General features: G+C 34.7%; 1 protein-coding gene and 1 long non-coding RNA gene across 2 annotated transcripts; one reads left to right on the top strand and one right to left on the bottom strand.

Moving 5' to 3' along the window:
* The first annotated feature begins 7,114 nt into the window (after positions 1–7,114).
* LOC127862492 (uncharacterized) lies at positions 7,115–8,429 on the top strand. Its single transcript, XR_008040647.1, has 2 exons — positions 7,115–7,532; positions 8,048–8,429. It is a non-coding gene; the product is annotated as an uncharacterized LOC127862492 (long non-coding RNA).
* A 39-nt stretch (positions 8,430–8,468) lies between these two features.
* LOC127862759 (uncharacterized) lies at positions 8,469–18,261 on the bottom strand. The gene is made up of 5 exons (XM_052402013.1): positions 17,914–18,261; positions 16,660–16,745; positions 11,570–12,699; positions 10,895–10,980; positions 8,469–8,711 (listed from the first exon to the last, which is right to left on the bottom strand). Exons 3-5 carry the CDS (start codon positions 12,696–12,698, stop codon positions 8,469–8,471), a joined length of 1,458 nt encoding a protein of 485 aa, XP_052257973.1. The 5' UTR covers position 12,699; positions 16,660–16,745; positions 17,914–18,261.
* Between the last annotated feature and the right edge of the window lie 353 nt (positions 18,262–18,614).

Consider the following 18,614-nt stretch of genomic DNA (forward strand, 5'->3'; position numbering starts at 1 on the left):
AAAAAATCTTGATATTATCTGCTCTAAGTTTAAATGCTGTAATAGCAGACGTATCAATACAGGCCTCCTTTAAGAATCAACTCTATAATATATTATGCATTTATATATAAGCAAATTTCTGATTTCATAGAGTGTTATGGTTTCCCATATTTATGCCCCCTTCAAAAGAAGACTGGGGGGTAGTGGTGAGATTTTTGTACATGTCGTCGTGCAGCCCACTCAGTCCGGTGGCGCGGTCCACCGAAGTGGTATGTATATCATGGTTGATGTATATCAAAGTTATAATGGCAGACCCAGTATGGTGCCAGATAAGAGATTAGCCCTCCCCAATTAAATCAACTTTTTATAATAATTTAAACATTTATAATTTGACTTCATTCTCATTCACAATCTTACTTTGTGTAAATTAGTATAAATAATGGTTTGTTTATTTTGTGTAGTTAAAATCATCGAAGAATGTGCTTAATTAAAAAGTGCTTCAGTTTTATAAGTTAAGGAAAGTTTTAATAAATTGATCATTTAATATATGATTAATTTATAAATTTAGTTTTTGAAACGAGAGTATTTAATAATACTAGATAAGAATTTAATTAATAATTTAATTTTGAATCCATTGATCAAGGAATATTAAATCTAAGAATTTAATTTAAAACAGGTGCTTGTTGATCAATTTAAATACAGGAGATAATTTAATAAGGTGTCTTAGCTCAGGTAATATTAAATACCACACAATACCTGGAATAAGACAGCATTTTGTCTTATTACCAGTTATTGTGTGGTGTCAATGGTGGATTGGTTGTTTATTGTCTTGTCTGTGTTCATTTGCTGAAATATGACAATGAATTATAAAAAATGAAGCTCATTCTATTACAAGAAAAGGAATTTTGTATAAGGAAGAGTTTTTAAGTTACAATATTCATGTAACACACATAAATCCTATTTTAAGGTAACTGGCCGTCAACTGCAGTAGTGTGTTATATCTTATGGAGAAATTGCCATTATTACATTATGCAGTAACAAGTCAACTAAACAGCCTGAATGTTGTTGGGTTAAAATGGTTAAAATGCTGATAGAAAGAAAAAAGAATTCACATATGAAACATTATAAATTGCATGCTTATGTGCCTTCTTTATAAATTCCATGAGGCCTTTATATTTTATGCCCCCGGTAGGGTGGCATATAGCAGTTGAACTGTCAGTATGTCAGTCTGTCCGTCCGTCCGAAAAAAAAATAACGTTGGCCATAACTTTTGCAATATTGAAGATAGCAACTTGATATTTGGCATGCATGTTGTATCTCATGAATCCGCACATTTTGAGTGGTTGGAAGTTCAAGGTCAAGGTCATTCTTCAAGGTCAAAGGTCAAATTGCGGCGCAGTAGGGGGCATTGTGTTTCTGATGAACACATCTCTTGTTTTATCTAAATTTAGAATAGCATATAATACATTTCATATTATTTGGTGTTCATCTAATATGCTCATTTGTATTTACAGTTTGGCCATGCCCAGGAGGGAGTGACTGAGTTATGGGGTGCAGAAGAAGCACAAGCCATCTCGACATGATGAATCATCCCCAACAGCGCTTGAGGATGGTTTCCTGCTCAATGAGGATGAATCCATAACTGAGAACTGAGGATGATACTTCTCAACACTGCATTGTATGAAGACAAAGCAACTCAGTGTAGTTAGTCATCGTCAACAACAGAACCAGACTAAGCTGACGTTGGAGACTGTCAGTTGAGATCACTGTGCCTATCAGGGTTGAGTGTTACATACTGAACGAAGTGATCCAAAGCAATTTATTGTCAATACGCACGCTAGAGACCTGGACATTCGCTTTTTTACATTCAGATCAAAGCATGGCAAAACATATTTAAGGATGAAAGTATGTGTTAATGAAGCAGGACACACTACTGAACATGTTCATGGTTAGGAAGTTGCCCAGAACCATTTTTTGTGGGAACAAATTTCTAGTGATTATCTTTTTTGCCCTTTAGCTCACCTGAGCACAATGTGCTAATGGTGAGCTTTTTTGATCGCCTTTTGGCAGTCGTGGAGTGTGTGTTGTGTGGCGTCAACATTTGCCTTGTAAACAATCTTGAGGCCACATTAATTGTCCAAACTTCATGAAATTTGGTCAGAACATTTTTCCAAATGAAATCTTGGACAAGTTAAAAAATTGTTCCGGTTTATTGTCCGTCATCATGAAACTTGGTCAGAAGATTTGTCAAAATGATATCTTGGGCAAGTTCCAAAATGGTTCCGGTTGGTTCAAAAACATGGGCACCAGGGGGTGGGGCATTTTTCCTTATATGTCTATATATAGCTATAGAAAAAACCTGGTATCCGGACAATTGCTCCTACAGACAATCGCTCCTACGCTAAATTTGACAGGGGCGTGACGGTCGCTCCTACGATGTTTTGACAGGGCGGACAGTCGCTCCTATGATGTTTTGACAGGGCGGACAGTCGCTCCTACGATGTTTTGACAGGGCGGACAGTCGCTCCTACATTATTTTGCCAACCCGGACAATCGCTCCTACATTATTTTGTCAACCCGGACAGTCGCTCCTACATTATTTTGACTCCACGGCAAAATGTAGTGTACGCCGATCAAAGGCTAACACCTATGATTAACCGACAATTAAAATTGCCAACTTGTGTCGAAAAATGCGAAATAAGCCAGATATTTAAATTTGAAATCGAAAATGTCTGTACATTTGAATTCGCCAGCAATGTTGCATTTCATGAATTTTGTATTCAATGTATAATTGTTCTTGTCTATTTTTGTGTTATTGTAACATATACATATAACATTTTATCAATATATTACAATTCAACACATACAAAAATCGTTCAGTATTTTAATAATCATAGAAATGCCGATTAAGAAAATTGTTCAGTGTCATATCAATCAATGGGTCAAATGTGAAAACAATGACCTAGCCAATTGTTTACTAACCTAATTCACTTTAAAGGGATCTTTGACGGTTTGGTAAATTGACCAAAATTGAGAAAAGTTGTTTCAGATTCGCAAATTTTCGGTTTAGTTATGATATTTGTGAGGAAACAGTATTACTGAACATTTGCCATGGTCTAATATAGTCATTATATGCATCTTTTGACGATTTAAAAAACCTAAAAATTATTAAGCGTTGCAACGCGAAGCGATTGAATAATTTGGAAAGTTCTAGTGATGTCGTTTAAATTTGTGAAACTACGATGATATAAGGTATAAAATACGCATCTTATGTATCCTTGGCAGGATAGCTCAGTTGGCTAATGCGTTTTTACTTAGAGTCCTGCTGCGGGCTACTTTTGTTTTCCTTTTTTAAATTTTATTTTTGATTTTTTACTGGAGCTTTTAAAATTTAATGTTTACATTTATCAATATAAAGCATTTAATGACAAGCTTCAAAACATGCCAAAATCTGTGAAAAGGCCCCTTTAATGTGACGCCATTCTGTAATCTTTATGCACGGTTTGCACATCATAGGTGTCAAAGTGGTCATTATCAATTGATACTACCATTTTTGTTATAGCAATTATTGATTTAATGTGGTTTTTATGTTTATTCCATTCGCAAAATGGCACTTATTCCAATAAATGTAATATCGGAACGAATGTACCCGATAGGAATAATGTAGGAACCATTGTCCAAAGTGCCCTTATAACTACCCTTATATTTACAGAATCGACAAACTGTAACATAGTTTGTCAGTAAGTAAATTAATTAATTAAAATCAAATTGATCGGCTCATGTTAAATTGGCTTTCTGTTAACAGGTTGGCAATTTTAATTGTTGGTTAATTAAAGGTGTAAGCCTTTGATCAGCGAATAATATGTTTTGCCGTGGAGTCAAAAATAATGTAGGAGCGATTGTCCGGGTTGACAAAAATAATGTAGGAGTAATTATCCGGGTTGGCAAAATAATGTAGGAGCGACTGTCCGCCCTGTCAAAACATCGTAGGAGCGACTTTCCGCCCTGTCAAAACATCGTAGGAGCGACTGTCCGCCCTGTCAAAACATCGTAGGAGCGACTGTCTGCCTTGTCAAATTTAGCGTAGGAGCGATTGTCCGTAGGAGCGATTGTCCGGGATTCGAAAAACCTTTTTAACACTCTATAGAGTGTCCCAATGATATCATGAAAATCATGGCCACCAAGGGGGCGGGGCTTTTTTCCTTACATGACTATGGTAAAAAACATGTTAACACTCTCAGTCGCATTTATAGTCCAATCTCCATGATGAAAAATTCTTATGTGATTATGAATTTTCTGCCCCATACGATAATGGCTCTTATGATTACATGTTTGTTGCCTGCATCTCTGCAGAATATTAGCTGTTTTCTCCCGATATGTTATTAATTTTGTAATATCAACAACTTGCTTAATACGTGTAATAAATTGCTTATTTTTATGCCAGGTGTATTGATATGTGTTTATGAATGATGAAGTTTTGATGAAATATCATTAAATTGTAAAAACTATGTTCATGCATTCTTTTATTGCACAGACTAAAATTGTTACTACAGAGGTTTACTTAGAGACTGTATCACATAAATGGTTGCATAAGCTCCTCTGTAGAAGCCGGAACACATTTCATTTAGTTTATCATTATGTACATAAGGGGACTTACTTTTAACGTTTTGATTGTGCTTTTTAACAACACATGGAATCCATATGTTCTTTTCATTAACTTTTTGCATTCTGGGCACTCATACACAACGGACTGATTAATGTCCTCAACAAATTCACTATCACAATGTTCATCCTCGTCACCCCATGACACAAAATCCGCCTAAGACATGTTGAAGAAAAACAGAAAAGTCACTTAATAACTTGATCGATATGCTAAATATCGGAGAATGGCACAGTATACAGGTCTGAAGATTTCTATACATATACTCTAGGTTGTAATGTTATTTATTATTGGTAAAATTGTGCATTGAATTGAGCGGTAATTTAAGAGAGCAAAGAACACAAACAGCAGATTAGAGCAGACCAAGAACAGATTCTCTCCATAAGAAGAAAAACTTGTTCAGAGCTTTATTCAAATTATACTACAGGTAAATGGCATTCAGATTATTCAAATTTGAAAAATGCAATTAAAATGAAAAACAAAAACCTAATTAAAACAACCTATTATTAGTTGTTTGTCGTAAGATTCTTATCGCTCCTTTATCTCATTACAAAGGCCATCTTTATATACCGGTAAGCATTTTTTTTTTTCAAACTGGAGCCAGATAAAATCGCTTAATAAAACAATGCGGCATGTGATTTATTTTAATTGACACATTACCGTTGAGTGATAATACCGCATACATTCTCATTTTAATAATACATAACATATTTGTTTCAAATCGCAAAAACTGGAATGCGAAAGCGAGTTTTAGAAATGTTGATAAGCGTGTTTACTACCGTTGCAACCGTCAAACAGTTGCGCGTTTAAACCTATCTCGCCAAAACCACTGGATGCGCGAGAGTTTGCCGATATTTGGCAAGCTGCCTATCTCTGTTATCTATGTCTCTGATAAAACTAATTACTGCTGTGTTGTTTTTTTCATCCTTTCCATTTGTCTCTTTTATATGTCTGTCAAATACAGGGCATATTAAGGCTCGATTGGTCATTGTCGGCTCGGGTACTATTTACATGTACCCCGGGTACTCTTAAGTATACTTACATGTACCCCGGGTACGGTAAATATACTAAAACGTACGCGGGAAATTTAAAGCTGAATCGGTCGTTGTCGGCTATTTTTATGTCCCCCACTATAGTAGTGGGGGACATATTGTTTTTGCCCTGTCTATTGGTCTGTCTGTTGGTCTGTCTGTTTGCGCCAACTTAAACATTTTGCAATAACTTTTGCTATATTGAAGATAGCAACTTCATATTTGGCATGCTTGTGTATCTCATGAAGCTGCACATTTTGAGTGGTGAAAGGTCAAGGTCATCCTTTAAGGTCAGAGGTCAAATATATGTGGCCAAAATCGCTCATTTTATGAATACTTTTGCATTATTGAAGATAGCAACTTGATATTTGGCATGCATGTGTATCTCATGGAGCTGCACATTTTGAGTGGTGAAAGGTCAAGGTCATCCTTCAAGGTCAGAGGTCAAATATATGAGGCCCAAATCGCTTATTTTATAAATACTTTTGCAATATTGAAGATAGCAACTTGATATTTGGCATGCATGTGTATCTCATGGAGCTGCACATTTTGAGTGGTGAAAGGTCAAGGTCATCCTTCACAAGGTCAAGGTCATCCTTCAAGGTCAAACGTCATATAGGGGGACATTGTGTTTCACGAAGATAGCAAATTGATATTTGGCATGCATGTGTATCTCATGGAGCTGCACATTTTGAGTGGTGAAAGGTCAAGGTCATCCTTCACAAGGTCAAGGTCATCCTTCAAGGTCAAACGTCATATATTGGGACATTGTGTTTCACAAACACATCTTGTTTTAATTAAATATATTCACATTTATGTCAATTTTCTGTAAAATGGCCTCTATATTATCGAAACTCATACTCACAAAGCATGTTGAGGCAGTTTTTTTTAAATAGAAGTTTGTTTAAGATAATCGGTAGCGCGTTTTACGACATAGGATTTTAGGCAGGAATACAACTCGAGTACAGTCTAATATCGACCGGGTACGATTTAGTATATTTACCGTACCCGGGGTACATGTAAGTATACTTAAGAGTACCCGGGGTACACGTAAGTAGTACCCGAGTCGACAATGACCAATGGAGTCCATATTAAGGGATTAATTATGTCATGCCTGGGGTCGGGCAGCTTCCAGTACTTTGTCCGGAGTATTAGTCTTTAACTATATCACCTATTCACATGAAACTTCATATATGCATATATGGATAGATCTCACTGATGAGAAGTTCAGTGCACAAGAACTATAGCTATAGCCCCTTCATTACTTTATTTATCTCACTTTTTATTGTCCGGGTCATAACGTAATTACAATAAGACCCATTTACATCAAACTTCGAACAAAGGTAGGTTGTGGTGTATAGAAGTGCAGCGTTCAACAATCATAAGTCGAGAACTCTGGCTTGCATATTTCACAATTCTATGCCTTTGTTGGTTTCACATTTTTTCTTGGTTTCCTGTTTTCCTGAAACTACTAGTTCATGATTGAAAATTAAGTTTTTATTACATTTAGAATAACTGAAACTGCAAATATAACTCAAATGTATTTAAACATCATCGATTCTATTGGAGAAGTGGTGTTGTGTCCCATATTTGAAACTAGCCAGTACAGTATGTTTCAAGAAGACTCCCGCATGTCTCTGCTAATAACGCTCCCAGTGCACGGTGTTGTGAAAGATAAAAAACAAACAACTACAATAACAAAACAATGAACCTAACACACTGCCCTATTCAGGCATTTTGTGTAAAAAAACAACTTGTGGAATGTAAGGGTGCTGGACGTTTCGTGCCACTACCAGTTCGTGCCACTGATATTTGTGTAGGAGGGCATTGGACGTTTCGTCCCACTGATAATATATAGGCGGGTAGGTGTGAATAATACCGTATAGGTGTGAAATCATAACAGGAAACTTTCGCACCTTTGATTGTAACATCTGTTCAATGGGAAAATAACATTTTTTACATTTTATTTCAAGATTGTTTAAGAGTCAATTTAAATGCTTCATATAATACATTAACAATACATTACATAAATATATTAAAACATTTTCAATTAATTGACATTAACCATATCAAAAGTGAATGCATACATAAATTTTAACAATATCTAGATTTATTACATAAATATATTCAAACATTTGCAATAAATTGACATTAACAACATCAGAAGTGAATGGATACCTACATTTTAAACAAAAAAATTAAAAATATCAGAAAATAAAGCATGCATACATGTTAATATCTAGATTGATTACATAAATATTCAAACATGGTTTTAATACACATATACAAAAGTACACAAATATAGAAACACCAATACAACAGCAACTATCATATCATATACATACACAAATCATATATACAATGTATTGCATTTCAGAAGTCCTCATCGTGGATGTCATCCTGGGTTGTGCTCGGTCCCAGCCCGATGATATGGCTGCACGCTCTCAGCAGTTGAGTAGTTGTCATGTCATCGTCTTCGTACTTCTCCCAGATCTCGAAGAGTCGCCCGTGCACTTCTTTGAAGATTTTCCGGTGTACCCGAGTCAGGGCGTGCTCCGACACAAGTCGGATTGTCAGATCCACTGTTTCTGCCTCACGGCGCAACAGGGGGACTAGCACGTAAAACCCTAAGTCGGGACGCCCTGCTCGACCGTTGATTCTGCGATGCCATCCTGGAAAAAATAAATATGTTGTGAACTATGATGTTTATTGGTTTTATATAAAAATATTTAAATTATAACTATCCAATGAAAATATGATATATTAGTTTTTATAATAGCATATTTAAATTATAACTATCAATTGAAAATTACATCCATAGCGATCTCCACTATCTCCGGTACCTCTGGCGTTACATCTATCGGGAAATCCACTATCGCCGGTACCTCTGGTGGAACTTCCACTAGTCGGCTACATTCGCAGCATTTCCACGTAACGACGACATTCCCTTTCATCATTTTTTCGATTCTGTCGGAGACTGACACCAGTCTCACACGACAGATGCTGCCATCTTTCACGTTCATCGCATGAGATGGCTTTATCTTCTTCCCCAACATTCCGTGCACAGTACACACAAGGATATTCGCAAGCCATTACTGGTTTTGTGAATTCAACGAACAACACACGTATTATATACTGTGTGTTCAACTGACTTTATTTACTCTTTCGGTGAATTACACAGTTTGTATGATAATTAAAGAGGTGAGTTGTTTACTAATTGGTAACTAATTGGCCATTAAAGGCCCGTGTCGGTAAATTGAAGGCCGGTAATTAATTGTTTGCTAATTACGTAGACACATACGGCTAATTGAAAGTTTGTAAGTCGATGGTAAAGCATAAGCTAACTCTTTAAAGAAAAAGACCAACTTTATTTTAAATTGTATTATTGTTCATTCATGTTATATATTATTATTTATGTATATAATACATTCAATTGAAGCATAGAAAATAACAGCATTTCATGTTTTATATTTATTAAACACAATGAACTATGCACACATGTTTTTATACTAACAATAAATCATTTTATTTTATTATTACAAGCACATAAACATGATTCATAAAACATAACAACACTTTATGCTTTATATTCATCGCATATAATACACTATTTACAAATATTAGTATACTAACGATAAATCATTTTATTTGTTTGTTATTAATAATTATAAATGTCAACATAGTTGTAATTTTCTAAATTTATATACACCCCCAATATCATTCACACCTATACGGCATTATTCACACCTATCCGCCTATATGTTATCAGTGGGACGAAACGTCTACCCCTTTTCAACACAAATATCAGTGGCACGAACTGGTAGTGGCACGAAACGTCCATAAACCGAATGTAACCGGTACACTAAGGTACGACATTGCACCGAAAATGTTTGCAAGCTAAATTTCTAGGAAAAAAAACCTCCAAAACTGTTACACGGGAATAAACAGCAAAAGAAATACAATTCCGAATGACAATAATTATGCTTCCAATGTTATTGTCTTTCTGGATTGTATATATCATCACAGTAATGGATAAAAGCAACGTTTGGATTATCAAAAGGTAAATGCAATATATTTTCGAGACAAGTCACTTTATATATACAGTGAGTGTTGCAAAATTATGGTCGGAACGTTTTATATTCATCTATACAGAAATATCGGGGTCTAATCTTTTACCAAAATGACATTATATTCAACGTAAATTTTGGTACTGATTTAAGAAAACTCAAAAATTATTATTTGTTCCGACACCTTAAAAAGAAAACATCAATTATTTAATAAAGTTTGGTGTCTTTATACAATGTAATATATTGCTATGTGTATTAACTGTTAAATGAATTGTGATTCCTACACCCCCCCCCCCGTAAAAGTCCCATTGAGGTTCTTTTTAAATGGGAGTTAGACGGGGGTCCCCCGTCAAACACCCGTTGGGTTTTATTGACAATGGGGGATTGACGGGGTCCCCCGTCAAACCTCCCACGGATGTTTAATGTAAATGGGAGTTTCACGGGAGCTCCCGTAAAACTCCAACGGGGGAAGAAAATCTACAAACACTTTATTTTCTTATTTAAGTACTTATTTCTTACAATTATGACTTCAGCATGTGTATTTGTAAACATTTAAACAGAAAACAAAGCATAACATTTAAATTACTTTTTTTGGTAAAATATAGGTAAAATTCTCCCGTCTGGAAAAATCTCCCGTTGGAAAATTGCAATTCTTAACGGGGGAACCAAAACCCCGTTGGGATCCCACGGGGGATGGCAACTTTATCATCAAATAACTCTACTTTCTAAAAACATTTTAACTCTTTTTTTTCAATTATATGTATGTACACAATGCCCCCTACAAATATGCAAAATTTCTTAACAATTGTTCAATAAATAAAAAAAATAAGTTTGCAAATAATCTGGATTTGCAAACTTAATCTGGATACTGTTAGTTGAAAAAAATCTGTTAAAAGTGAAAGAAGACTTTAAAAAATTAATTTGGGCACTGTATATTCTTTAGCGGAAAAGAGACCAAAGGCTATGATTCTTCCAAAACTTGTTGCAGCCAGTTTTTCTTACTTTTTTATCATCACACATTAAACTTTGAGTCATTCAATTGTGAAAGTTTGAGCAAGATCCAACCTGTAGTTGAAGAGAAGTTGAAACAAGAACTTTCAAACCAAGACACACTTGTAGCATACAAACAAAACAAAATACCGGTAACTTATACATACCTTATTACTCACTAGGTCACCATGTTTGTCCAATTTTCTCTTAGCTGGTTTCCGAAAAAGGGGGACAGTAGTTTTTGCATCATTCTCTGCAAACATATCATTACAATTAAACTACTGTAATAACTCAAAGTTTGAGTACACCATTATTTCTTGAAAAAATAATCAATTCTTTTTTACTCTTATTTTTCGAAAACCCATATTATCCTTTATAATTAAAGGCTCTAAATACTTGGACAGTTGCATTAAGTCTGAATTTGTTGACACATCGCATGTGTCCATGTGTAGCATGATAACTTTTATAAATCCTTTCAAATGAATGGGAGGTCACTGGACCATTGCATTTGCTCTTTTTGGTCAAATCTGCATGTATGCCAGTTATTGATTTACCCAATAGCTTCAAGTGGTTAGGCCGTTAAAATGATCGACATAAGGAACGAATAAGTTTTGCTTATTGCATAAACATTTTTGTTTGTACTTTTTCAAAGACAACTGATCAAGTACAATTGTGCTATTTATTACAATCTGATTGGTGTAAAAAAGTATTTAAATAAACCAAATAATGCAAAATGTTCAATGTTTAAAATCTTACTATGCATCATAAGATATGCGAGAATTCACATAATACTAATAATATACTACTGTTGTTGAGAGCTTTTATAAATAACAATACTGTACCCCTTGGGTTGACTAATTCTCTCAAAGAACCTTTACCACAAACCCTCTTTGGTACTCGAAGCATTGAAGGATAGCTCTTGCTTTTCCCTTTGTTTCTTTCAATGAATATCTCTTCAAAGTCATCAGAGGAACAATATCCAGACTCTTCTACAAGATTGGAATTCACTATCTTGGATGTCATGGAAACGTCTTCAATTTTAGAACTCATCGACAAAGGCCCGTTATTGCTCTGACTTTCAGAAATGTTATGTGATAGATTTGACTTTGAATCATAGCTGATTAAAGACATTGGAACATGTGGATCATTCACTGGTAATATTGCAACTATTTGATCCATACCATCTGACAAACCAAAGGGCTGATGTGTAGGAACTTCCTTGTTAATGGATTTATCACAAAACTCCTTTTTATCCCAAGCATCAGAAGATTTGGAACTGACTGATGTCACTAACCTACATGTTATGGCATGACTTACATTCGTAGGCAAAACCTGAACAGGTGAGGTGCTTGAAGTATTTGCCTCATTATTTAAAGCCAAATGACTGACAGGATTCAAGTCAGAGGAAGAATGTTGTACACTTGAAATAACTTGACCATATTCAAAATCTAGGAAAACTTCTTGAGAACCAAACTGGCTCAGAGGCAACTCGTTTAAAATCCTCAGTCTGTGTTCCTCAGGGAGTTTATCACCAGCATCCTGTTTTTCATCCAACACTGTCTCCTTCTCCGTCCCACCTTGTAGGGTCTTTACTGGACAGGGGATATAAACATCCTCACGCTTTCCTCTACCGTGGAATATGTCTGTTTCTTGACCTATCTCTTTGCCTAGAACCTGTTCTGATTTGGCACACCCAGAATAAAACAAAGCAGCTACATCACGCCATTCATCAGCTTCGACTTTTACACAAACAGAGTTTACTTCATGTAGTGTTTGGTCTGAATTTAAGGTCTCAGCACCTACCCTAGTCGATATAGAGTTTGCATCAGTTTGGATTGTGGAATCAAATTCCTTTATATTCGCAGTATTGATTTCTGTCGCACTTCCCATGAGATTGTATTCTGTATCTTGTTTTCTTCTTTTGTACTTCTTAGAGGCCCCAAGAAGATGACTTTTCCTAGTACTTGTCATTCTGGAAATGATAACGGTAAAAGATAAATATTGTCATTCAGACGTATTTATTAAGGACAGATTAAACAAGATGTGTTTGTGAAACACAATGTCCCCCTATATGACGTTTGACCTTGAAGGATGACCTTGACCTTGACCCTTCACCACTCAAAATGTGCAGCTCCATGAGATACACATGTAAGTTGAGTCCTGAGTGATGAGATATTAATAACTGATTTTTGATGGCTGTTTTTTGTTTTTAGGGAAGCCTCTAACAATTTTACTGATTTTATTATAATTGTTTTTATTAGTGCCTGAAATTGTTCTTTCATAATTTGAGATCATTTAAAAATTGAGTAAAAGCACAGCTTTGAAGTTCTTTGATGGTCATTTTAAGTGGAATAGAATGTTACAAATTAAACAATTATAACTTTAAATATATGAATTGAGTAAAAGCACACCTTTGATGTTCTTTGATGATAATTTTAAGTGGAATAGTATGTTACAAAGTAAACAACTTTAATTAATGAATTCATTTTGCTACAAACAAATTCAGGTGTTACCTCTAAAAAATACTGTTTAAAAATTAAAGGAAACACAAGGATGAACATATTTTCGAAACCAGGCAAATGATAAGAAAGTTATGAGTTTGAAATATTATTTAATTAATATTCTATTAATTAGGTGAACAGTTGACAACGCCCCATTTTATGAATTTTATATTGATGCCTATATCATTTCATACATTATTGTTTTGGTTCCAATTTTTTACATATTGATACAGTCTGTCATCAAGATTTATTATATAATAAAAAGTTTGAAGTCTAACATGTTCATTTATGCAGAATATGTACTATTACAATTTACCATCCAATTTAAAAATTATTTAAATCTGAAGCCAAACAAATGTTTCGGCATTTTACTGTTTGCGCTATTATTTAAGTAACAACACAAACCTCCCATTAAACAAGACATCAGGCACTTATGGTGCAATTATCTACAAGCGTTGATTATATTAGCAAGATAACAGCTATTGTACAAAGGGTACTTATGGTGCAATATACAGGCCCTTTAATCAGCATTGTTGAGATTAGGTGACATCTGTGCTCGCAAATGAGCAACATGTATAAAATACTCGGTAAGATTTTGAGATTATTCCCTCTATGCCAATGCCACTAGTACACCAGCATGCACTTACTAATGATTTACCTGCATTCATTACACAGTTACAGTAAACAAAAAAAAATGAATTCTAAAACCAACAAACAAGTTGCTTCATAGATTAAGTTAGTTAAAGCTTTCATAAACATAATAATCATTTTGTTAATAAATCAAGATTATACTTCAACCAAACAATTATAAATTTATTGGGGGGGGGGGGGAACGTCTGCAGTAAAACTAAAATGGGGGGAAACGTCTGGGAAGGAATTTCCTAAACATCTTGGGGGGGAAACGTCTGGGGAGGCAACGTCTTGGGGGGGGGGAACATCCGGAAACCTTAAATTTTTATTTGCGACCGTTCTTTTATGAACCTAACGTCTATCTAAATACACACGAAATTTAGACAAAAACATACAAATAATACTTGTATTGTTGCTTCATAATGTTTTTTATTATTATTATCATCATTAATTTTTAAAAACACATTTTTTTCCATTTTCAATGTAATTTTTTTTTAGGGCCGGGACCTTGCGTCCGCCTCCCAAATGTTTGGAGGTTATCTACGCCCCTGTAATGTGCACAAAATCTGAGAGCAGAACTGCGATTGTGTTTATGAAGGGATGCAAATGTACAGTCAGTGTATCTATTCCGTCACACCTTACGCTTTTTCGCTGCAAATTTCTCACGTGCGATAGACACATTTCTCTGTTTTCGTAAGATGAGAGACACTTTTTTTATCGATAATTTAAGACTTACTTGAATTAAATCGAGCACGTGTAAGTAGGTAAAACCACGCGTGTAAACCTGCACCCGACGTGTCCGTTTGCGATAGCAGAGAAACTATTCCGAATCGCATATCTCTTTTTAGATGTGTGCTCTCGGGGGTCATCTCAAAATGATTTTTGACTGTCACTTTGAGCAGATTTTTGTACAAAAAGGTATCGAGACATTGTTACAAAATATGGGGTGTAAATAAAAAACACGATTAAGTAATAATTTTACAATTTTATTTCTAGCAAATCAACTGCCTGTTGAAATAACACTTTCAATGCTGGATATTTTTTGCGTGTCTTATCAACAATGTGTTTCAAAGATAACACACACATTCGTGTAGTTGAATCTTTGTTACAAACTGTCTCAAATCATTTTGGCTATTTTGGAAGGCTGAGCTAATTGGATGCAAGTGCTTAAATCCAGTCCATAGACACATTAATTCCAAATCTTGAAATGCAGCATTGAAAGGTTTAAAATCAATAACAAAATAAAAATATATAAAAATATATAATTAACAAACAAGACATAAAGGACTAGCATATTCATTGAGTATATTATCACATATTTTGTGGGGGAAAAAATGAAGTTCGGTGTCAACTTGTTACCAAACAATACATTTGGAATGTCCTAAATTCAATGAGGTTGCAAAAAAAATGAAACTTTGATAGAGAAGGAAGAAATTGATTTGGTAGGGTAGAAATCATTATGATAAAAGGAGAAATTGCTAAAATGAGTAAATATTACTTTTATCCTAGTGATGTCCTATGTCATCTGCAACAAACATCTAAAATATCTTTATTGTTTGGTTATGTGTTAACTCATTCATACCTGTTACAATTTACAGCAACAATTTAGTTTAAACTTAATAATTTTACAACATTTGGGAAACAAGTTCTTACAGCTTAAGCCAAATATCAAGTCGGTATGTTAATTAGTGCAAAAGTGTGAATGAAATGAGCGAGTTTGACCCATGTATTTGACCTGTGCGACCTTGAAGGATGACCTTGACCTTGACCATTCACCACTCAAAATGTGCAGATCCATGAGAGAGACATGCATGCCAAATATCAAGTAGCTATGTGCAATATGGCAAAAGTTATAGCAAATGTTAAAGTTGGCGCAAACCAACAGACCAACAGACAGGGCAAAAATCAATATGTCCCCCAGCATATACTGGTGGACATAAAAATGTGCTGTCCATACATGCAGAAACTATTGAGTAATTAAGCGGACACTCAAATTATATTTATATCCACAATGACCTTGACTAAATTCTAAAGGGATTTTCATGTAAGTACCAGCTGTCTATACACAAAGTTTGGTGTTCATTATGCAAGGGTACTTAAGTTAATTAGCAAATCAAACTCTGAAGCCCACCCACACACCAGCTACAAGTGATCACATTATACAACCTGTCATAAATGACAGGCATATTCAAATGGCCACAAGTATATTTTGAAGTGAATCATTAAACAAACCTACAGGCAATTGTGGAGTACTGTATTGCATATTAGTATAACATATCATTTGACTCTGTTGAATGGCCACAAAGATTTTCAACTTTTGTTTACAGACACTGGACCAACCCACCGATGTGAATCCAATTCAGCCCCATACTTTGTACATGGGGTAAAATAAAAAAAATAAATCCTTTTGTGTTCACCTTGTTGCACAATGTGATCAACTGATCATGTGAGAAAATACCACATGTACCATACTGTATTCATTTTTATTACAGTTCATACTGTATGTAACCTTATATGTTTACATTTATTAAAGGCAAATATTTCCTATGATATCATAGTTTATTTATACAGTACTGCGTGAGTATAACATACATTTTAATTTATAGCTAAGTTAAGTATGAAACTGTGCTCTGTATTCAATGAATTTGAAAATGGCTTTAGGAAGTTCACAACTAAGATACACACAGCAATCAAAATGGTATTTAAGTCAAAATTGTTATGTGTACCATTATAAGATGCACATTATACTTTGAAATATTTTTTACCGCATAACTATTTAATTGATTAAGATAATTAATTACCCGCTTTACAGATTTTGCTGCCTCTACAGCTGGACTACAATGTACTGATGATCTGTTTGTCTTCTGCTTTCCCATGGCAATTGTATCTGCAAATGTAAATGATATAACAAGTGTTAACCCTTTACAATGCAATAACAGGGTTTTACAAGATTTTGATGATGACACTAGATATAATTGTGATAAAAGGAGAAATTGCTCAAATTTGAGCAATTTCCCTTTTTATCCAAATGATATATAACCTTCTAAATCAACTTTGTCTTATTACATTACAACTTAGTGTGTTATCTGCAACCTCTTTCAGTTTGGGATGGTCTAAACCTAAAAATTAAGGTAATGCGGGCTACACAGAATGTTTCATGAATATTTAGAAATCCGCCAATTTATTTGAATTAATATTATAACTTTATCTTTATAATAATATCTGTCAGCATATACTCTTTAAATTTGTTCTGAGACAGCATACATTTAGCATTTCCCTAATGCAAAGAATATTATTCAATGCATTGGATAATTTGTGTAAATATTGTGACAAAATTATAAACTGCTCATTAATGAGCCTGCAGCAGGGATATAGTGAACACATTGTGACACACTGTGAATAATGAGACCAATTATTTGAAAGAATTCATCATAGCTTTTGTTTATAATAGTGTTCATACATGTATATGTGTGTGTGTGTGTGTGTAATCACATGAGCTTGAAATTCTATCACTACATAAAGTCTATGCATAAATTATTAAAAAAATACCCCACCCACCCCTCTTCTCTATATATAAAAAGACAAGCTGTCTTTTTATATATAGAGAAGAGGGGTGGGTGGGTGGGGTGTTTTTTTTAAAATAATTTATGCATAGACTTTATGTAGTGAAAGAATTTCAAGCTCCTGTGGTGTAATTCTGACAGTTTAGACAGTTTGTCTGACCACTGAAAGTTTATTTATTTTCATTACACATTTACAAATGGGAGAAAATATTGCAAACATTTTATTTCAAGGCATACTGTGCATGTCAACCAAGTTTAATGACGAACTATAGCATTAAACAACAGACCAAATCCGCAAAACATGCACCAAAAATGTTTGTCGAAGTTACGGTAATGTTTATACGGCCCCCGAGTTATGCATCCAGGTGGTACGGAATAGATACACTGACTGGCCTTTATATAATGGTGTTTATCTTTCTTAAATGAAGGTGGAAATGCATATTGATGACTGTAACGAGTAAAATATATATAATTCAAGAAAATAACACGAACCTTTTGGTAACCTCGGTCATTGAACAGATTAATGTTGTCCACCGACTTTTCAGACGTCCGAAAAAACGCGCCGGAAATTCAACCGATCTGAAGCCTCGTTTTGGAAATCCAAGCGCTGGCAGACCAAGAGTTCATACATTTTGTAAACATCCATTCAGTAGACAAAGAAATAATTACTTTACATGAAACAACAGACAAAATTAAGTTTCTAAACATACTCTCTCCGTACCAGCCATTCAATCTAGAAATATGTCGGAATCGGACAGGAGCCGGAATAGATAAACTGACTGTACTCCCAGAGCCGCAAAAGCAAAATTTATCTGGGAGTACGTTTATATGGACTTCCACACGCCAACCATATGTGATTTGCTATGCAAACAATACATAAACAATTCATAAACAATACCTAAATACATACATCCGAGAAAAGCGCGTGGCCGAGTTCTTTGCAAGTTAGACAGAAACTTTTTTGCTCGTGTGAAAACTGAAAAATGCGCACTAAAACGGTATGTACTGTTATTCAAAACATATCTTGCACGTAAATCTTACCTTCAAATAAAAAATACAAGCTATAGTATGCTTTAAACTCCAATGTTTACATTGCTTTGACCCACATTCGTGTCGACTTGTTTTGTAAGTCACTAGAATAAGTTGATACAAAAGCTGATGACGTATTGCGGGCCGCACACGGGGAGGTATGA

Source organism: Dreissena polymorpha, chromosome 16 (genome assembly GCF_020536995.1).
Source record: "Dreissena polymorpha isolate Duluth1 chromosome 16, UMN_Dpol_1.0, whole genome shotgun sequence".
Taxonomy (NCBI): domain Eukaryota; kingdom Metazoa; phylum Mollusca; class Bivalvia; order Myida; family Dreissenidae; genus Dreissena; species Dreissena polymorpha.